Below are 15,340 nucleotides of genomic sequence, written 5' to 3'. Positions count from 1 at the left end.
ACACAAAGACCGAGAACTACAAACTCCAGGTCACTGTGTACAAGCCTCCAACGGTACGTACCGGTGAAAAGCAAGCCACTCGATGCACTTGTCGCTGGTTTTAGAGGAGTACGGGCAAGCGGGTGAGGAAGAGCGAGACGCCGGCTTCCAGCGTGTCTTTACCTCTGGATTGGACACTTCGCTCCAGCCTTCAGCGACGCGGCGCTGAACAAAGTGTCCTGAAAATCCGGAACGCAGGTTCATCCCAGCAGCTCCTCAGCCAACTAAAACATTAACCCGAGAACTACAACACAGACCCAGAACACAACACAAGACACTAGAAACTTACACCTGAGACCCGAGAACTAAACACGAGACCCGAGAAACTACAACACAAGACCTGAGAACTACAACACTAGACCTGAGAACTACAACACGAGACACGAGAACTACACCAAGACATGAGAATACAACCAGACCTGAGAACTACAACATGAGAACTACAACACGAGAACTACACATAGACCTGATAACTACAACATGGACCATGAGAACTACACACAGAACTACACACGAAACTACAACAGAGACCGAGAACCTACAACATAGACCGAGAACTACAACTGAGACCTGAAACTACCAACCATGAGAACGTACAACACGAGACTGAGAACGACAACAACGAGACCTGAAGAACTACAACATGAACCTGAGAACGACAACACGAGAACTATACTACAACACGAGAACTACAACATGAGACCTGAGAACTACAACATGAGAACTACACCGAAGAACTACAACATGAGACCTGAGAACTACAACATGAGCCTGAGAAATACAACATGAGACCCTGAGAACTACAACTGAGACTGAGAACTACAACACGAGAAATACAAAACACGAGAACTACAACATGAGACCTGAAACTACAACACGAGAACGAAACACGAGAACTACAACAGAGACAATGAGAACTACAACTGAGACCTGAGAACTAAACCGAGAACTAAAACGAGAACTACAACATGAGACCTGAGAACTACAACTGAGAACTAAAACAGGAGACATGAGACGACAACATGAAGACCGGAGAACTACAACATTAGAACTACAACAGAACCTGAGAACTACAACACGAGACCTGAGAACTACAACATGAGACCTGAGAACGACAACCACGGAAATACAACACAGAGAACTACAACATGAGACCTGAGAACTACAACAGAGACTACACAAGAGAACTACAACACAGGAAAGACCTGAGAAACTAAACAATTAGACCCTGAGAACTACAACATGAGACATCTCCCCAAAAAAAAAAAAAAAAAAAGAAGAAAAATGTAGTTCTCAGTCTCGTGTTGTAGTTCCATGTTTGTAGTTCTCAGGTCTCATGTTGTAGTTCTCAGGTCTCATGTTGATTTTCTCGTGGTCTCGTGTTGTAGTTTCTCGTGTTGTAGTTTCGTGTGTAGTTCTCAGGTCTCATGTTGTAGTTCTCAGGTCCTCATGTTGTAGTTTCTCGGTTGTAGTTCTCAGGTTGTAGTTCTCGTCTCGTGTTGTAGTTCTTCAGGTCTTGTGTGTGTAGTTCTCGTGTCCCTCGTGTTGTAGTTTCTCAGGTCTCGTGTTGTAGTTCTCAGGTCTCTTGTGTTGTAGTTCTCGGGTCGTTTTAGTTCTCGGGTTCATGTTGAGTTCTCGGGTCTTGTGTTGTAGTTTCTCGGGTCTTGTGTGTAGTTCTCGGGTCTCGTTGAGTTCTCGTGTTGTAGTTTAGTCTCGGGTTTGTAGTTCTCAGGTTCGTGTGGTAAGTTCTCAGGTCGCGTTGTTTGTATTCTCGTGTTGTAGTTGTCTCGGGTCTCTGTTGTAGTTCTCAGTCTCGTGTTGTAAGTTCTCGTGTGTTGTATTTCTCGTGTCTGGTGTTGTAGTTTCTCGTGTTGTAGTTCTCGTGTTGTGTAGTCCTCGTGTTGTATTTCTCGTGTCTCGTGTTGTAGTTCTCGTGTCTCGTGTTAGTTTCTCGGGTCTCGTGTTGTATTTCGGGTCTCGTGTTGTAGTTCTCGGGTCGTGTTGTAGGTCTCGTGTGTAGTTTTTCGGGTCTCGGTTTGTAGTTCTCAGGTCTCGTGTTTGTAAGTTCTCGTGTCTCGTGTTGTAGTTCTCAGTCTCGGTTGTAGTGTTCTCGTGTTTTGAGTTCTCGTGTTGTAGTTCTCGTGTTGTTAGTTCGCGTGTCTCGTGTTGTAGTTTCTCGTGTCGCGTGTTGTATTTTCTCGGGTCTCGTGTTGTAGTTCCGGTCGTCGTGTTGTGCTCGTTTGTGTTTCGGGTCTCGGGTTTGTAGTTCTCAGGTCTCGTGTTGTAGTTCTCGTGGTCTCGTGTTGTAGGTCTCAGGTCTCGTGTTGGGTTAGTTCTCGTTTGTAGTTCTCGTGTTCTCGTGTTGTAGTTCTCGTGTTGTAGTTCTCGTGTTGTAGTTCTCGGTGTTGTAGTTCTCCTCGTGTCCTCGTGTTTGTAGTTCTCGTGTCTCGTGTTGTAGTTCTCGTGTGTCCCGTGTTGTAGTCTCGTGTCTCGTGTTGTAGTTTTGGGTTCGGGTTTGTAGTTCTCGGGTCTCGGTGTTGTAGTTCTCGTGTTGTAGTTTCGGGTCCGTGTTGTAGTTCTGCGTGTCCTCGTGTTTAGTTCTCGTGTTGTAGTTCTCGGTGTTTGTAGTTCTCCGTGTTGTAGTTCCTTCGTGTTGTAGTTCTCAGGTCTCGTGTTTGTAGTTCTCGTGTCTCGTGTTGTAGTTCTCAGGTCTCGTGTTTGTAGTTCTCGTTGGTGTTTGTAGTTCAGTCTCGTGGTGTAGTTCTCGTGTTTGTAGTTCTCGTGTCTCGGTTGTAGTTCTCTCGTGTTGTAGTTTCTCGTGTCTCGTATTTGTATTTCTCAGGCTCGTGTTGTAGTGTCTCGTGTGTAGTTCTCGTGTTGATTCTCGTGTCGCGTGTTGTAGTTTTCCTCGTGTCACTCGTGTTGTAGTTCTCGGGTCTCGTGTTGTAGTTTTTTCGGTCTCGTGTTGTAGTTCTCGGTCTCGTGTTGTAGTTCTCGCGGGTCCTCGTGTGTAGTTCTCGTGTTGTAGGTTTTCGGGTCTCGTGTTGTAGTTCTCGGGTTGTTATTCTTCTGTCTCGTGTTGTAGTTCTCGTGTGTAGTTCTCGTGTTGTAGTTCTGCGGTTGTTAGTTGCTCAGGTCTCGGTTTGTAGTTCTCGTTCTCGGTTGTAGTTCTCAGTCTCGTGTTGTAGTTCTCGTGTTGTTAGTTCTCGTGTCGGTTGTAGTTCTCGTGTTGTAGTTCTCTCGTGTCTCTGTGTTGTAGTTCTCAGGTCTCGTGTGTGTAGTTCTCGGTCTCGTGTTTGTAGTTCTCGGGTCTAATAAATATATCGATAAATATATTGTGTAGTCTAATAAATATATCGATAAATGTAGTGTGTAGTCTAATAAATATATCGATAAATATAGTGTGTAGTCTAATAAATATATCGATAAATATATTGTGTAGTCTAATTGTGTAGTCTAATAAATATATCGATAAATATAGTGTGTAGTCTAATAAATATATCGATAAATATATTGTGTAGTCTAATAAATATATCGATAAATATATTGTGTAGTCTAATAAATATATCGATAAATATAGTGTGTAGTCTAATAAATATATCGATAAATATAGTGTGTAGTCTAATAAATATATCGATAAATATATTGTGTAGTCTAATAAATATATCGATAAATATATTGTGTAGTCTAATAAATATATCGATAAATATAGTGTGTAGTCTAATAAATATATCGATAAATATAGTGTGTAGTCTAATAAATATATCGATAAATATATTGTGTATTCTAATAAATATATTATTCGTTATGATAATTACAACATGTGCAAGGGTTAAACACATCCAATCAGCTCAAACTCTGTCATCAGTGGTCATGTCATCAGTTTCCTGTTCATACAGTGTTATGTTCATTAAATAAACTGACGTTTATCTGACGTTTTTGGTTTAATATTTACTGTGTCAGTAGTATTAGTACTGTAGTATTTGTGTATTTCATGTGTGTAGTATTTGTGTATTTCATGTGTGTAGTATTTGTATGTTTCTGCATGAACATGTTCACGTCAGCTGATCAATAAAATAAACAAACATCATTAAAGATTAAATCATTTTTATTAATTAAACAGAATTAACGTTTTTCTGATTTCAATTATTTCAATTCAATTAATGAACGACACACACACACACACACACACACACACACACATACACACTCTTCAGATAAAAATAAATGTGTCACATGTGCAGCTACAGACTGAAGTGAGACTGACGACTGAGGAGGAGGAGGTTCTGGTGTCAGTTGGTCTCGTGTAGTCCACAGCGCCTCCTGAACTCCTGTCCTCGTTCATGGATCCATTTATTGGAAACTGCAGAGCAACAGAAGGGGGGGGTCAGACACATGAAGACCAGTGTGTGTGTGTGTGTGTGTGTGTGTGTGTGTGTGTGTGTGTGAGAACTCACCCCACTTGTTGCCGACCAGAACCGGACAGGCAGCATGTCTGGTCCGATAGTCTCCTTCTCCACTCGGGTACAGATTGTACCAGAACACCGCCGAGCCCTGCAGAACATGATGAACATGCTAATGCTGCTAATGCTACATAACAACAGGCTTCTGTGGTTTTACCTTTTTGGGCCAAACAGACGCTCCGACATCCGTGAAGACTGTGGCGCCCCCTGCCTGCACGTCACTCATCTGCAGCAGGAGGGAGCCAGCATGAGTCCAACTTCACACAGTTTACCATCCAGCATGAGTCCAACTTCACACAGTTTACCATCCAGCATGAGTCCAACTTCACACAGTTTACCATCCGTCATGAGTCCAACTTCACACAGTTTATCATCCGTCATGAGTCCAACTTCACACAGTTTATCATCCGTCATGAGTCCAACTTCACACAGTTTACCATCCATCGTGAGTCTAACTTCACTGACAGTTTATCATCCATCGTGAGTCTAACTTCACTGACAGTTTATCATCCATCGTGAGTCTAACTTCACACAGTTTATCATCCATCGTGAGTCTAACTTCATGCGATTGTACTGACGTAGAGCAGCCAGGTGGCGATTCTGTTTCCTGTGCCGAGCTCTTCGAAGGCGTCGGGCTCGTCTTTCTGAGAACAAACAAACAGGAAATCAACATGATGCCTGAACAGGAAGTTCTGTTTGTAATGTGGACACCTGTCTGCTGCAGCCAATCAGGTGAGCCGAACCGTCCCTTAGTGATGCTGCTATGGGCTGCTTTTTACGTGTTTCTAACTTAGCTCCTGCCTCAGAGTCTTTCTGCGTGCTCATTGGCTGCTCTGAGGTCACACCTGGCTGCAGTGTTCAGGTGTCCAACAAATGAGCTGAAGTGTGAAGGTGTGTTTACCCGTCCAAAGTCAAAGTGAGGCTCGTACTGTCCTCCAACACCGTAGTTAGCCACCTGCAGGAGACACAAATGACCAGGTGAGCGTTACCCGGTGACCAGGTGAGCGTTACCCGATGACCAGGTGAGCGTTACCCGATGACCAGGTGAGTTTTACCCGGTGACCAGGTGAGCGTTACCTGCAGCTCCTCTGCCGTGGTGACGTCCAAGCCGGTGATGTCCTCGATCCTCTGGTTGATCCGGTCCACAACCGGATGTTCAAACGCTCCGAGCCAGGCGCTAAAAGAGAGAGGACACAGGTCACTGACGGACAGAACAGGAAGAAGTTCTGTAGCTGTGAGGTCAGAGGTCATCTCTGTGAGGTCAGAGGTCACAAACAGTCTGAACTGCACCTGGAGATGCTGCTGTCTGCTGACTCTCTGGATGACATCACCTGTCTGCCTGTCATGTCTCACACAGCATCCAAACTGTCTGTCTGTCTGTCTGTCTTTGTGACACTTTCTGAACTCCTGACCTTTGACCTTTGACTTCAGCAACTTCTCCACAACAGTGATCTGTCATCTGTCTGTGTGACGCTGCAGTCCTGTCTTACCTCTTGGAGACTCTGTAATGGGCCGTGGTCAGTTTGCCTGTCTGAGGGTCATGAACCGTCGCACGTCTGAGCTAGCTCACCAATCACATCACAGTAAGACAGAGAGAGAGACAGGGACAGAGAGACAGAGAGAGAGAGACAGACAGGGAGAGAGAGAGACAGACACACAGAGAGAGAGACAGACAGGGAGAGAGAGAGAGAGAGAGAGACAGAGAGAGAGAGACAGAGAGAGAGAGAGACAGAGAGAGAGAGAGAGAGACAGAGAGAGAGACAGAGAGAGAGAGAGAGAGACAGGTCACTAGCTGACAGACGTTGCAGTCTGGAGGCATCAGGAGCTTCATGACAGTCAAAGCTGTTCCAAGCGTGCTCAGAAAACAGAAGATGTTACCCGAACGTTACCCGAACGTTACCCGAACGTTACCTGAACGTTACCGATCATTTACTGAGGGAGATCTGCTGTTTCCTTAAACTCGACCGAGCTCTGCACTGATTTGGTCATTTTTTCTGGTTTATGTTAAACTTTGTTTTATTTTGAAAACTGTCCAGACTGTCTGACTTCCTGTCAGCTCGACCTCTGATTGGTGTAACCATGGAAACGACTGTTAGACGTGTGAACTGTCTGAGCCGTCAGAGTGTCCTGATGCTTCGTGACAAAGTCAAGAAACAAACAAACGTCTGAATTCACGACAAGAGCAGAAGTCTGAAACCACCGGACACCAAAGCGTCCTCTGCAGTCCTGGTCCGGCCCGGTTTGTGGTTCTGCTCTTGCCGGGACATGCAGGGGGAGGCGGGGAGGGTGAGACGGGTGCTGTCTCCCGCTTCGACCAGCTTACCTCTTACTGATGCGGTAGTGGGCCGTCTCCAGCACACCGGTGACGGGGTTGGAGATGGTGGCTCGACGCAGCTGTGGAGCCAATCGGCCGACAGTTACAGGGAGACACACACACACACACACACACACACACACACGCACACACGCACGCGCACACGCACACACACACACGCACGCACACACACACACACACTGATGCACTGTGGGCGCGCTTCATACGTTCACCAACAAACACCGGAGTTAGTGTTCAGAGCACCTCATGATCAGCGGTGGAAGAACCGAACACTCAACAATCGACCAATCGGCATCCACGACCATTAGAATGTTAGCATGCTGTAGCTAGCAGAGGCTAACATGCTATCATGCTAACAGACTGAAGCTAAGCTAACGGACTGAAGCTAAGCTAATGGGTCATGATATCATGCTAACAGACTGAAGCTAAGCTAACAGACTGAAGCTAAGCTAACAGCTCTAAGGTTAAACAGGGAACCTTCAACAGAACCGACCCGGTTCTTTTGGACCTGGCGTTGACTCACCCTGGGCTTGGCCAGTTCCTTCACCTTCTCTATCTCCGTGTCCGACACGATGTCGTGGTAGCGGACGATGCGAGGTCGGTCCCACTCGTCTTCCTGCTTCACCGGGCCGATCACGTACTTCGGGTGGCGGTCGTTGTCGTAGTAACGGCAGAAGAGGCGGCTCTGCCTGCGGGGAGTCTGACAGCAGAGACAGTCAGTGTGACTTTGAAGACGGCTGACAGCTTCAGGGTTCGGTCAGGTTCTGTCTGTCCTCACCATCCTGATGCCCTCGCCGCGGCACAGCTGCTCGTACTTCTTCCTCTCCGGCAGGTAGTCATCAGGACGGCCCTTTTTCGTCTTCGCCCTCGCCTCGCCCTCGTCTTTGTCCTCCGCCTTCTTCTGCTTCACCAGCTGATACTCAAAGTACTTCAGGTTACCGCTGGCTCGCTGGTGTGTTGGATCTGACCGGGACACGTAAAGAAATTCACAAATTAACGAGACACGCAAGTCACACAACTCGGCAAGTGACGGACTGTACGCGCCGGTCATCAGACTTAAGTTCTGCTTTTGATACGACCGTCTGAAAACCTGCATCAGCAGCTCTGCTATAAATGTTGGTGTACCTCAGGGCTCACTGCTCGGTCCACGTCTCATTTACAAACTTCCTCTAGGTCACATGATTTGTTTTTATGCAGATGACACTGAGCTCCATCTCTGCTGTGACCCAGCTAATCACTGCCACGACCTTCTGAACGGCTTCAGGACGTCCTACACATGTAGAAGCATTTTTAGAAGAACATCAAACAGGAAAATGACCAAATCTGAGCAAGTGAATGAAGTCTGGAGGGAGAAACGCTTCTAAAACGCTCCCGGTTGGTTTTGAAGTCACGTGCAGGGCGGACCAAAACAGCATCCGCGACATGACAGAGATGTGTCCGGTGGAGTTTGGAGGTGAGACTGACCTGAAGAGAGCGAGCGTGAGAACCAGAACCTTCAAATGGGTCCTAGACCTGATGAGAAACCAACGCCAAAGCTTGGATTTCTCAAACTTTACAGCTGGACAGATCTTTGGGCTACAATCGTCACAAAACCCCTCAGAAGTCCTTATTCTGGCCTAACCACACCTGAGCGTGTCCGTCGGGGTACTGACCGAGCTCCAGCAGCCTCTTGGTGAAGTCCAGCGCTCTCTCCAGCTCCCCCTGCTGGTAGACCGAGAAGCTCAGGTAGTCCAGGATGGTGACGGTGTCCACGGTACTGGACGTCTCCCCCTGGTCCAGCTGCTTCAGGGCCTGAACCATCCACAGCTCTGTGTGGTAGTAGTCTGCCTCCGAGTACGCCACCTTCCCGAGATCGTAGCAGTCGTCTACGGTCAGAATGCTCCGGTGGGAGGCGGCCAAGGACGAGTCTGAGCAGGCGAGAGAGGGGGAAAAGAGTTGAGGCATCTGACGTGCACCCTGACGTCCCCCAGGTCCTCCTCCCCGTGTCTCTGCTGACCTGGCAGCTCTCCGGTGGAGATGGTGTTGGTGTCCAGCCCGTAGGTGTCCAGCAGCCTCGTCAGAGCTTTGGCGGCGCCGGTCTGGTCGTCATCGTTGGGGAAGTGCTGCCTCTGGATGGTGAGGTTGGAGATGAACCCTGAAGAAGAACACAGGAACATGAACACACCACAGTGTGTGTGAGAGAGTGTGTGTGTGTGTGTGTGTGTGTGTGTGTGTGTGTGTGTGTGTGTGTACCATCAGACATGTCCGTCAGCACCAGGTTCTCCAGCTCGCCCCACTCTGTGTTCAGTCTCTTCATCAGTTTGAAGGCGTTCACCGGGTGGCCGAGGAAACCTTCAGGGTCCTGAGTGGCTGCTGCAGAGAGGACGTCCAATTTGTCAGCCCACCTGTGCGCGCACACACACACACACACACACACACACACACACACACACACACACAGATTACACCCAGACCTTCGTCATGGACAGGTGGACCCTTGAAGTGGAGCACCTGGCTGTGATCGGTGGAGGTCTTACTTCTTGATCTGCTCCAGTTTGGTCTCCTCCGCTCTGATGTAGTCCTTCAAGGACGTGACCAGGTCCTTCTCCATGAACAGCAGGTCGGTCATGTGACCTGAGAGCGCACGCGCACACACACACACACACACACACACACACACACACACACACCTCAGTCTACGTCCTCGGAGTGAAGCAGAGGACGGACAGGAGGAGGACGAACGTCTACTCACTGATGGAGGTGAAGAAGTCACTGTGAGCCGAGGAGGAGGAGACGAGGACGACGAGGACCGACAGCCAGCACAGAGACATCCTGCCTGCAGAGAGACAGACGGTACAAGACCTGGACCTCAAAGCTCAAGACCTCCGAGACCTTCGAGACCTCCAAGACCTCCAAGACCTTCGAGACCTCCAAGACCTCCAAGACCTTCGAGACCTCCAAGACCTCCAAGACCTCCGAGACCTCCAAGACCTCCGAGACCTCCAAGACCTTCGAGACCTCCAAGACCTCGAAGGCGTCTGGTCTGTTAATAGAGACAAAGATCTGACTTTAACTTCTTTAGCAGTTACTGAACCTTCCCTCGATCAGACGGACAAACTAATCAATTAACTGACAGGTAAAATCTTAATGTGTGACGTCATGATGACACGTCCTGACGTCATCCGTGACCTCTGACCTGTTCAGGAATGTGTGAGTGAGTTTGTTACACACAGGAAGACAAAACACGGAGGTCTAACTACAAACTAACGTTACCACAACGTTATCCTAACGTTAGGATAACGTTATCATAACGTTATGGCTCGTTGAATGTTCGAGAAGAACTCAAACATCATCCGGACAGACGGAGACAAACAGCCGACACAGAGCAGCTTCTTACCGGATCAATGTCCGAGAACAGCCGCGGAGACACAGAGACCGTCTGCAGGTTCAAGCAGCTCATAAAATCCACGAACCGACCCGAAAACCCAGAAAACAAGAACCGAGTCCGGCTAACAGCGACAAACACGGACCTCTTCTTCTACGCTCTACAAGATGGCGGCGGTTCTTTCCCGCCACCTGCTGGACCGGAGTGTAAACACATGACGTCACAGAGACTACGTCCAGGTTTTAGACAGTCTGCGGGGACGTCACGGAGGGGACGGATAAATACAAATATTGTACACAATGTGTTTGAGAAACATGAAGGAGACAGTGAACGCTTCATGTCAGACACGCAAAGTCAGTGTAGATTTAATACAATGTGTTCACACACCACAGTGTGAACGTGTGTGTGTACAGGTAATGATGTGACTCTTTAAATGTGTCACAGTGAACTGGAGACAAAAGTCAGAGGACCAACGTCAGGACGAAAGAAGCCAAAATATGCTTTAAATGTAAAAACATCAAGTTAAAATATGTGAAATGTTCAGTTTGTTCGTTGATGGTTGCAGAAGTTCGTTGAGGGTTGTTGAAGTTCGTTGACGGTTGTTGAAGTTCGTTGACGGATGTTGAAGTTTGTTGACGGATGTTGAAGTTCGTTGACGGATGTTGAAGTTCGTTGACGGATGTTGAAGTTCGTTGAGGGTTGTTGAAGTTCGTTGACGGATGTTGAAGTTCGTTGACGGTTGTTGAAGTTCATTGGCGGTTGCAGATGTTCGTTGATGGTTGTTGAAGTTCGTTGAGGGTTGTTGAAGTTTGTTGACGGATGTTGAAGTTCGTTGACGGATGTTGAAGTTCGTTGACGGATGTTGAAGTTCGTTGAGGGTTGTTGAAGTTCGTTGACGGATGTTGAAGTTCGTTGACGGATGTTGAAGTTCGTTGACGGATGTTGAAGTTCGTTGACGGTTGTTGAAGTTCGTTGACGGTTGTTGACGTTCGTTGACGGTTGTTGAAGTTCGTTGGCGGTTGCAGATGTTCGTTGACGGTTGTTGAAGTTCGTTGACGGTTGTTGAAGTTCGTTGACGGTTGTTGAAGTTCGTTGTGGGTTGTTGAAGTTTGTTGACGGTTGTTGAAGTTCGTTGACGGTTGTTGAGCTTCGTCAGCTCTCTGTGATGTCAGGTTTCATTTCCTGTTTCCTCTTCCTCCTTCCTGCTGGTCATACACAGCAGAAGCTGGTCCATTGGTTATTTGGAGGTAGCGGGGGTGTCGCCATCTTCTCGAGCATTGAACAGGTGACGGTGTGCTCACTGCCACTTCCTGTCTGTGGTCCAGATGTTAGGATATCTTACAGCTGTTCCTGCAGCTTTGCGCTGTCGGGCTGAGCGGCTGAGGTCGGATCAGTTTGGGTTTCTTCAGCAGCGTCCCTCCGGTCCTCTTGGTGGCACCGTGGTGAGCGGTTGAGGTGTTGGAGGTGGCGTTGGCGGTCACGGAGTAAGAGCGTCCGTGCATCATGTGGGCATTGAGGCCGTTGGCCATGGAGAAGGACTTCAGGTGAGACTGGAGAGCCAATGGGAGGGGTAGCTTATCGACCAGGTGGACCGGAGTACAGGAGACGATGGAGCGACAGCACAGGTCCTGAAGACTCAAGACTGAGAGACAGACAAAGACAAGAAGAGAGACAAATTTAATTACATCACAGTAAACAGAGTGTGTGTGGCGTGTCCGTGTCCACCAGGGGTGTAACACACACTCGTCTCATGGTCGTGCTGACTGACCTTTGTTGGGTCTCCACAGTCGCTCCATGCCGTGTCTCATCAGGACGATGCGAGCGAGCTCCGTGAACGACTCGGTGATGTTGAAGTTACACAGCGGGCTGACCTCGAAGAAGGTGACGCCCAGCTTCTCTGCGTACACCTGAGCCTGCTCCGTGGTCACCTGACGCTTGTAGGCCAGGTGCAGACGGTTTCCAACCAGGATCTTGGGCACACCAGGGGCATGCTGGGGAAACAGCAAACAGAGGATTGTAACAGGAAGACGTGTCTTGGGGTGGATACAGATTCAGTTTGAATGAGCCACCTCAGCCTCTCTGCAACAGACCAGGAGGAGTGAGGAGTCTTCAGTCGGCGTATCACTCACCTCGTCTATCTCTTTGATCCATCGGTCGATCCCATCAAAGGACCAGCGGTTGGTGATGTCATACACCAGAATAACTCCCTGAAGGAAGAAAAAAGTTTTTACAAACTTTAAATTCAACGGACGAGTTTTAAAATAATCTTGACAACGAGTCGATCCGCAGAGACACGACGGACATGTTCATGGGAAATCTACAGAGATATAAAGAGTTTTAGAAACAAAGACATTTCAAGTCGAGGGACTTTTGTTCAAATGTTGTTTGAACGTTGTTTGAATGTTGTTTGTACACAAACTGTGAAGAGGACGTTTCGATCTTGGTCATGCTCAAACAGAAAGTTCTAAAACTCCAGATCGATGGCTCCAACGGTTTGGTTTTAGGAGGTTTTAATTTGTAATTAAAGGGTTAATGAATAAATAATTTGCAGACGGCCGTGGATTTTAATAGACGTAGTAAGTAACACGCGGCTCGTGGACGTGGATCATCACTTACACACACTAAACATTCATGATCAGCTGTAAACCTCGCCATGGCAGTGGTGTCACTGTTGCCATGGTGACTCAATCTCCTCTGTACCCACTAAAAGCCTGATGAGGGACGACAACAACACAACTTCATTCAAGTGTTTTCTGTCTCCGTCTGTGGATGTTGGACGTCCTCGCTCTGTCTGAGGTCACGACGACGATACAAACATAAGAATGAATGTGTAACATGTAAGACCTGACAGGTGAGTCAAACAGGTACCTGTGCTCCTCTGGAGTACGACCTGAATATAGTGCAGAACCGCCCCTGACCAGACGTGTCCCTGAAACAACACAGAGAAGGTCAAAGGTCAGGGGTCGAGCTATCAGGGTCAAAGGTCAAGATCGATGTATAAAATCCACAAACAGTACAACAAACACCATTGACTCGAGTCACATGATTTAGACTTGTGTCACGAAAGGAAATGTTTGTCAGCACAGAGACAAGCGATGACCTGTTAAGGTCTTGTTGGTCCTGACCTGGGACTTATTCTTGACTTGAGACTTAAAAATGTCCAAATTTAAGAATGTATCACACCGTAGGATGGACGGAGACGCAAACAACCGCAGCCTCAAAGTGGAAGTTGAACAGTCATAGAGTCGAACAGTCGTTCAGTCATCTCCTCTTACACAACGTCAGACTCTGTTTTGTGTTCGGAGTGTCGACAGTGAAAAACAAAGTGAGTGTTTCCAGCAGCAGAGCTGAACACCAGAGCAGTGTTTTGATTGGCTCTGCTTCTGACCGGGCCAGACCGAAGGCCAGCTGCCATCCTGTGAGTCAGGTGGTCCAACAGAACCAGATAGACTGATCATGAGCTCATACCGAGAGGCTCCATCTGTCCTCATCAGGAGATCACACACACACATACACACACACACACACACACACACACACACACACGCGCTAAAGCGTCTCATCAAAGTTTCAGATTAATAATTTAAAACTGACGCTGCTCTAAAAATACCTGAGAGGTCGTAGTCTGTCACCTGTAAAACATGGACGTCTAGAAATTAGACATGTAGTCTGTATGTGTTTGCTCCCTACATTAACCACAATGCAACTTGTCCAACAGCAAGAAGTGTGGAACGTGTTTGAGGTGTGGACAGTACCAGAGCTGCAGCTTGACTCTCCTCCCGTCCAGGAGGATGGTGGTCGTCTTGTAGTCGATCCCTGAAACAAAGCAGGACAAACGAAAACACCCATGAGTCTCCTGAGGTAAGAACCAGAATCCAGCTGTTGTTGTTAACGTCAGCAGTGAATGTGACGATTCAGATGAAGAAAACCTTCATTTTCATTTTCAAGGCACCCTGGGTGTTCTGAAACACATAAACGTTGTTTAAACGTTGTTTAAACGTTGTTTAAACGTCGTCACTTTAAAGAGGATTGTTTAGCCGGGATTAGAACCAACAACCTCTCAGCCTCCATCCTCTGACAGCAGATTAAGAACAATGTCATCCAACAGAGACGACCGCCGCAGATTTACTTCAGAACATCAGAGATTTGGACCAGCGCCTGCCAGCTTCACACACACACACACACACACACACACACACACACACACACACACACACACACACACACTCTCTCTAATATCAGGCTGCTGTCACATGACTCCCCGGTGGGAACAAAGGCAGCAAGCAGCTCGTCTCTTTTATAACAGTAATTATCAGGAGCTGTCTGCAAGTAACGACGGTCCAATGACGCTTCAACAATGGCTGCAAGCACACACACACACACACACACACACACACACACACACACACACACACACACACGCACATTATATAAATGCTCTCAAAGAGCTCAGAGGTCTATTTACATAAGTTACAGAAACACAGAGAGGTGCTGCTTGAAGACACTTCTGTTTATCCGCTGAGCTTAAACCAGCAGAACCAGCAGAACCGGGTCACCTTTGCTTTGCTCGATCTCTGTATGGGTCTTTGAATGCCCTCAAAAGGACACATGTTGCTGATCATGGAGCTCCTCAGTCGACCTGCAGCAGCCACGTTAAACTCAGATCTCTGACGCTGACGACAAAGCAGTCTCTGGTTCCTGAGCGTCCTCACACAGACAGATGTTACCTCCTCCTGGCTCTGCCACCTGTCCTCTCAGGACAGTCCAAACTTTTCTGTCTGTTGTTCCCCGTTGGTGGAACGTCCTACCAGTTCCTACAGATCAGGGGCGTCCCTCTCTACCTTCACAGACCTCCTGAAGACCTCCAGCTCTTCAGAGAGGACCTCCTCTACAACACTACCAACAGCTGGACAATGTTTGAGAAGAAGAAACATGAAGAGAGGAGGAAGATCATGATGTGACAGAACATACAAGTTATTCTGGGAAAACAACACACCAGTCCAACCTACACACATGTTCAAGTTATTACACACACACCACATGTTCAAGTTATTACACACACACACACACACACACACACACACACACACACACACACACACACACACACACACACACACACACACACACACACACACA

The 15,340-nt window shown here is 47.7% G+C and overlaps 4 protein-coding genes across 5 annotated transcripts in view; all 4 read right to left on the bottom strand.

Moving 5' to 3' along the window:
• The window catches only part of heatr1 (HEAT repeat containing 1), a 15,635-nt gene extending 15,392 nt beyond the window's left edge, over window positions 1-243 (bottom strand). Inside the window, exon 1 of the mRNA XM_027277115.1 lies at window positions 62-243. Coding sequence (XP_027132916.1) covers window positions 62-243 — 182 coding nt within the window. The remainder of the gene's footprint in view (window positions 1-61) is intronic.
• The window catches only part of arg1 (arginase 1), a 35,853-nt gene extending 21,210 nt beyond the window's left edge, over window positions 1-14,643 (bottom strand). The window contains exons 1-2 of the mRNA XM_027277107.1: window positions 14,573-14,643; window positions 9,475-9,506 (exon numbers count right to left, since the gene is read on the bottom strand). Of these exons, the coding sequence (XP_027132908.1) occupies window positions 9,475-9,506; window positions 14,573-14,628 (88 nt within the window). The 5' untranslated portion in view covers window positions 14,629-14,643. The remainder of the gene's footprint in view (window positions 1-9,474; window positions 9,507-14,572) is intronic.
• Window positions 4,130-10,351, bottom strand: LOC104938904 (prolyl 4-hydroxylase subunit alpha-1-like). 2 transcript variants are annotated; one of them, XM_027277105.1, is made up of 15 exons: window positions 10,214-10,351; window positions 9,569-9,652; window positions 9,354-9,450; window positions 9,070-9,221; window positions 8,834-8,971; window positions 8,490-8,744; window positions 7,616-7,800; window positions 7,361-7,537; window positions 6,826-6,896; window positions 5,580-5,679; window positions 5,404-5,457; window positions 5,081-5,146; window positions 4,660-4,728; window positions 4,497-4,593; window positions 4,130-4,402 (listed from the first exon to the last, which is right to left on the bottom strand). In XM_027277105.1, exons 2-15 carry the CDS (start codon window positions 9,645-9,647, stop codon window positions 4,332-4,334), a joined length of 1,611 nt encoding a protein of 536 aa, XP_027132906.1. In that variant the 5' UTR covers window positions 9,648-9,652; window positions 10,214-10,351; the 3' UTR covers window positions 4,130-4,331. The 2 variants fall into 2 exon arrangements, with proteins under 2 accessions (XP_027132906.1, XP_027132907.1); XM_027277106.1 differs by lacking the exons at window positions 6,826-6,896; window positions 10,214-10,351 and adding an exon at window positions 5,993-6,063 and having other exon boundaries at window positions 9,569-9,710.
• Window positions 11,503-15,340, bottom strand: part of rab40b (RAB40B, member RAS oncogene family) — a 6,096-nt gene continuing 2,258 nt past the window's right edge. The window contains exons 2-6 of the mRNA XM_010755360.3: window positions 13,957-14,017; window positions 13,070-13,130; window positions 12,331-12,408; window positions 11,970-12,192; window positions 11,503-11,843 (exon numbers count right to left, since the gene is read on the bottom strand). Coding sequence (XP_010753662.2) covers window positions 11,530-11,843; window positions 11,970-12,192; window positions 12,331-12,408; window positions 13,070-13,130; window positions 13,957-14,017 — 737 coding nt within the window. The 3' untranslated portion in view covers window positions 11,503-11,529. The remainder of the gene's footprint in view (window positions 11,844-11,969; window positions 12,193-12,330; window positions 12,409-13,069; window positions 13,131-13,956; window positions 14,018-15,340) is intronic.

The sequence above is a fragment of the Larimichthys crocea genome, unplaced genomic scaffold (genome assembly GCF_000972845.2).
Source record: "Larimichthys crocea isolate SSNF unplaced genomic scaffold, L_crocea_2.0 scaffold83, whole genome shotgun sequence".
Classification (NCBI taxonomy): Eukaryota; Metazoa; Chordata; class Actinopteri; family Sciaenidae; genus Larimichthys; species Larimichthys crocea.
This window is presented reverse-complemented; position numbering and strand designations above follow the sequence as displayed.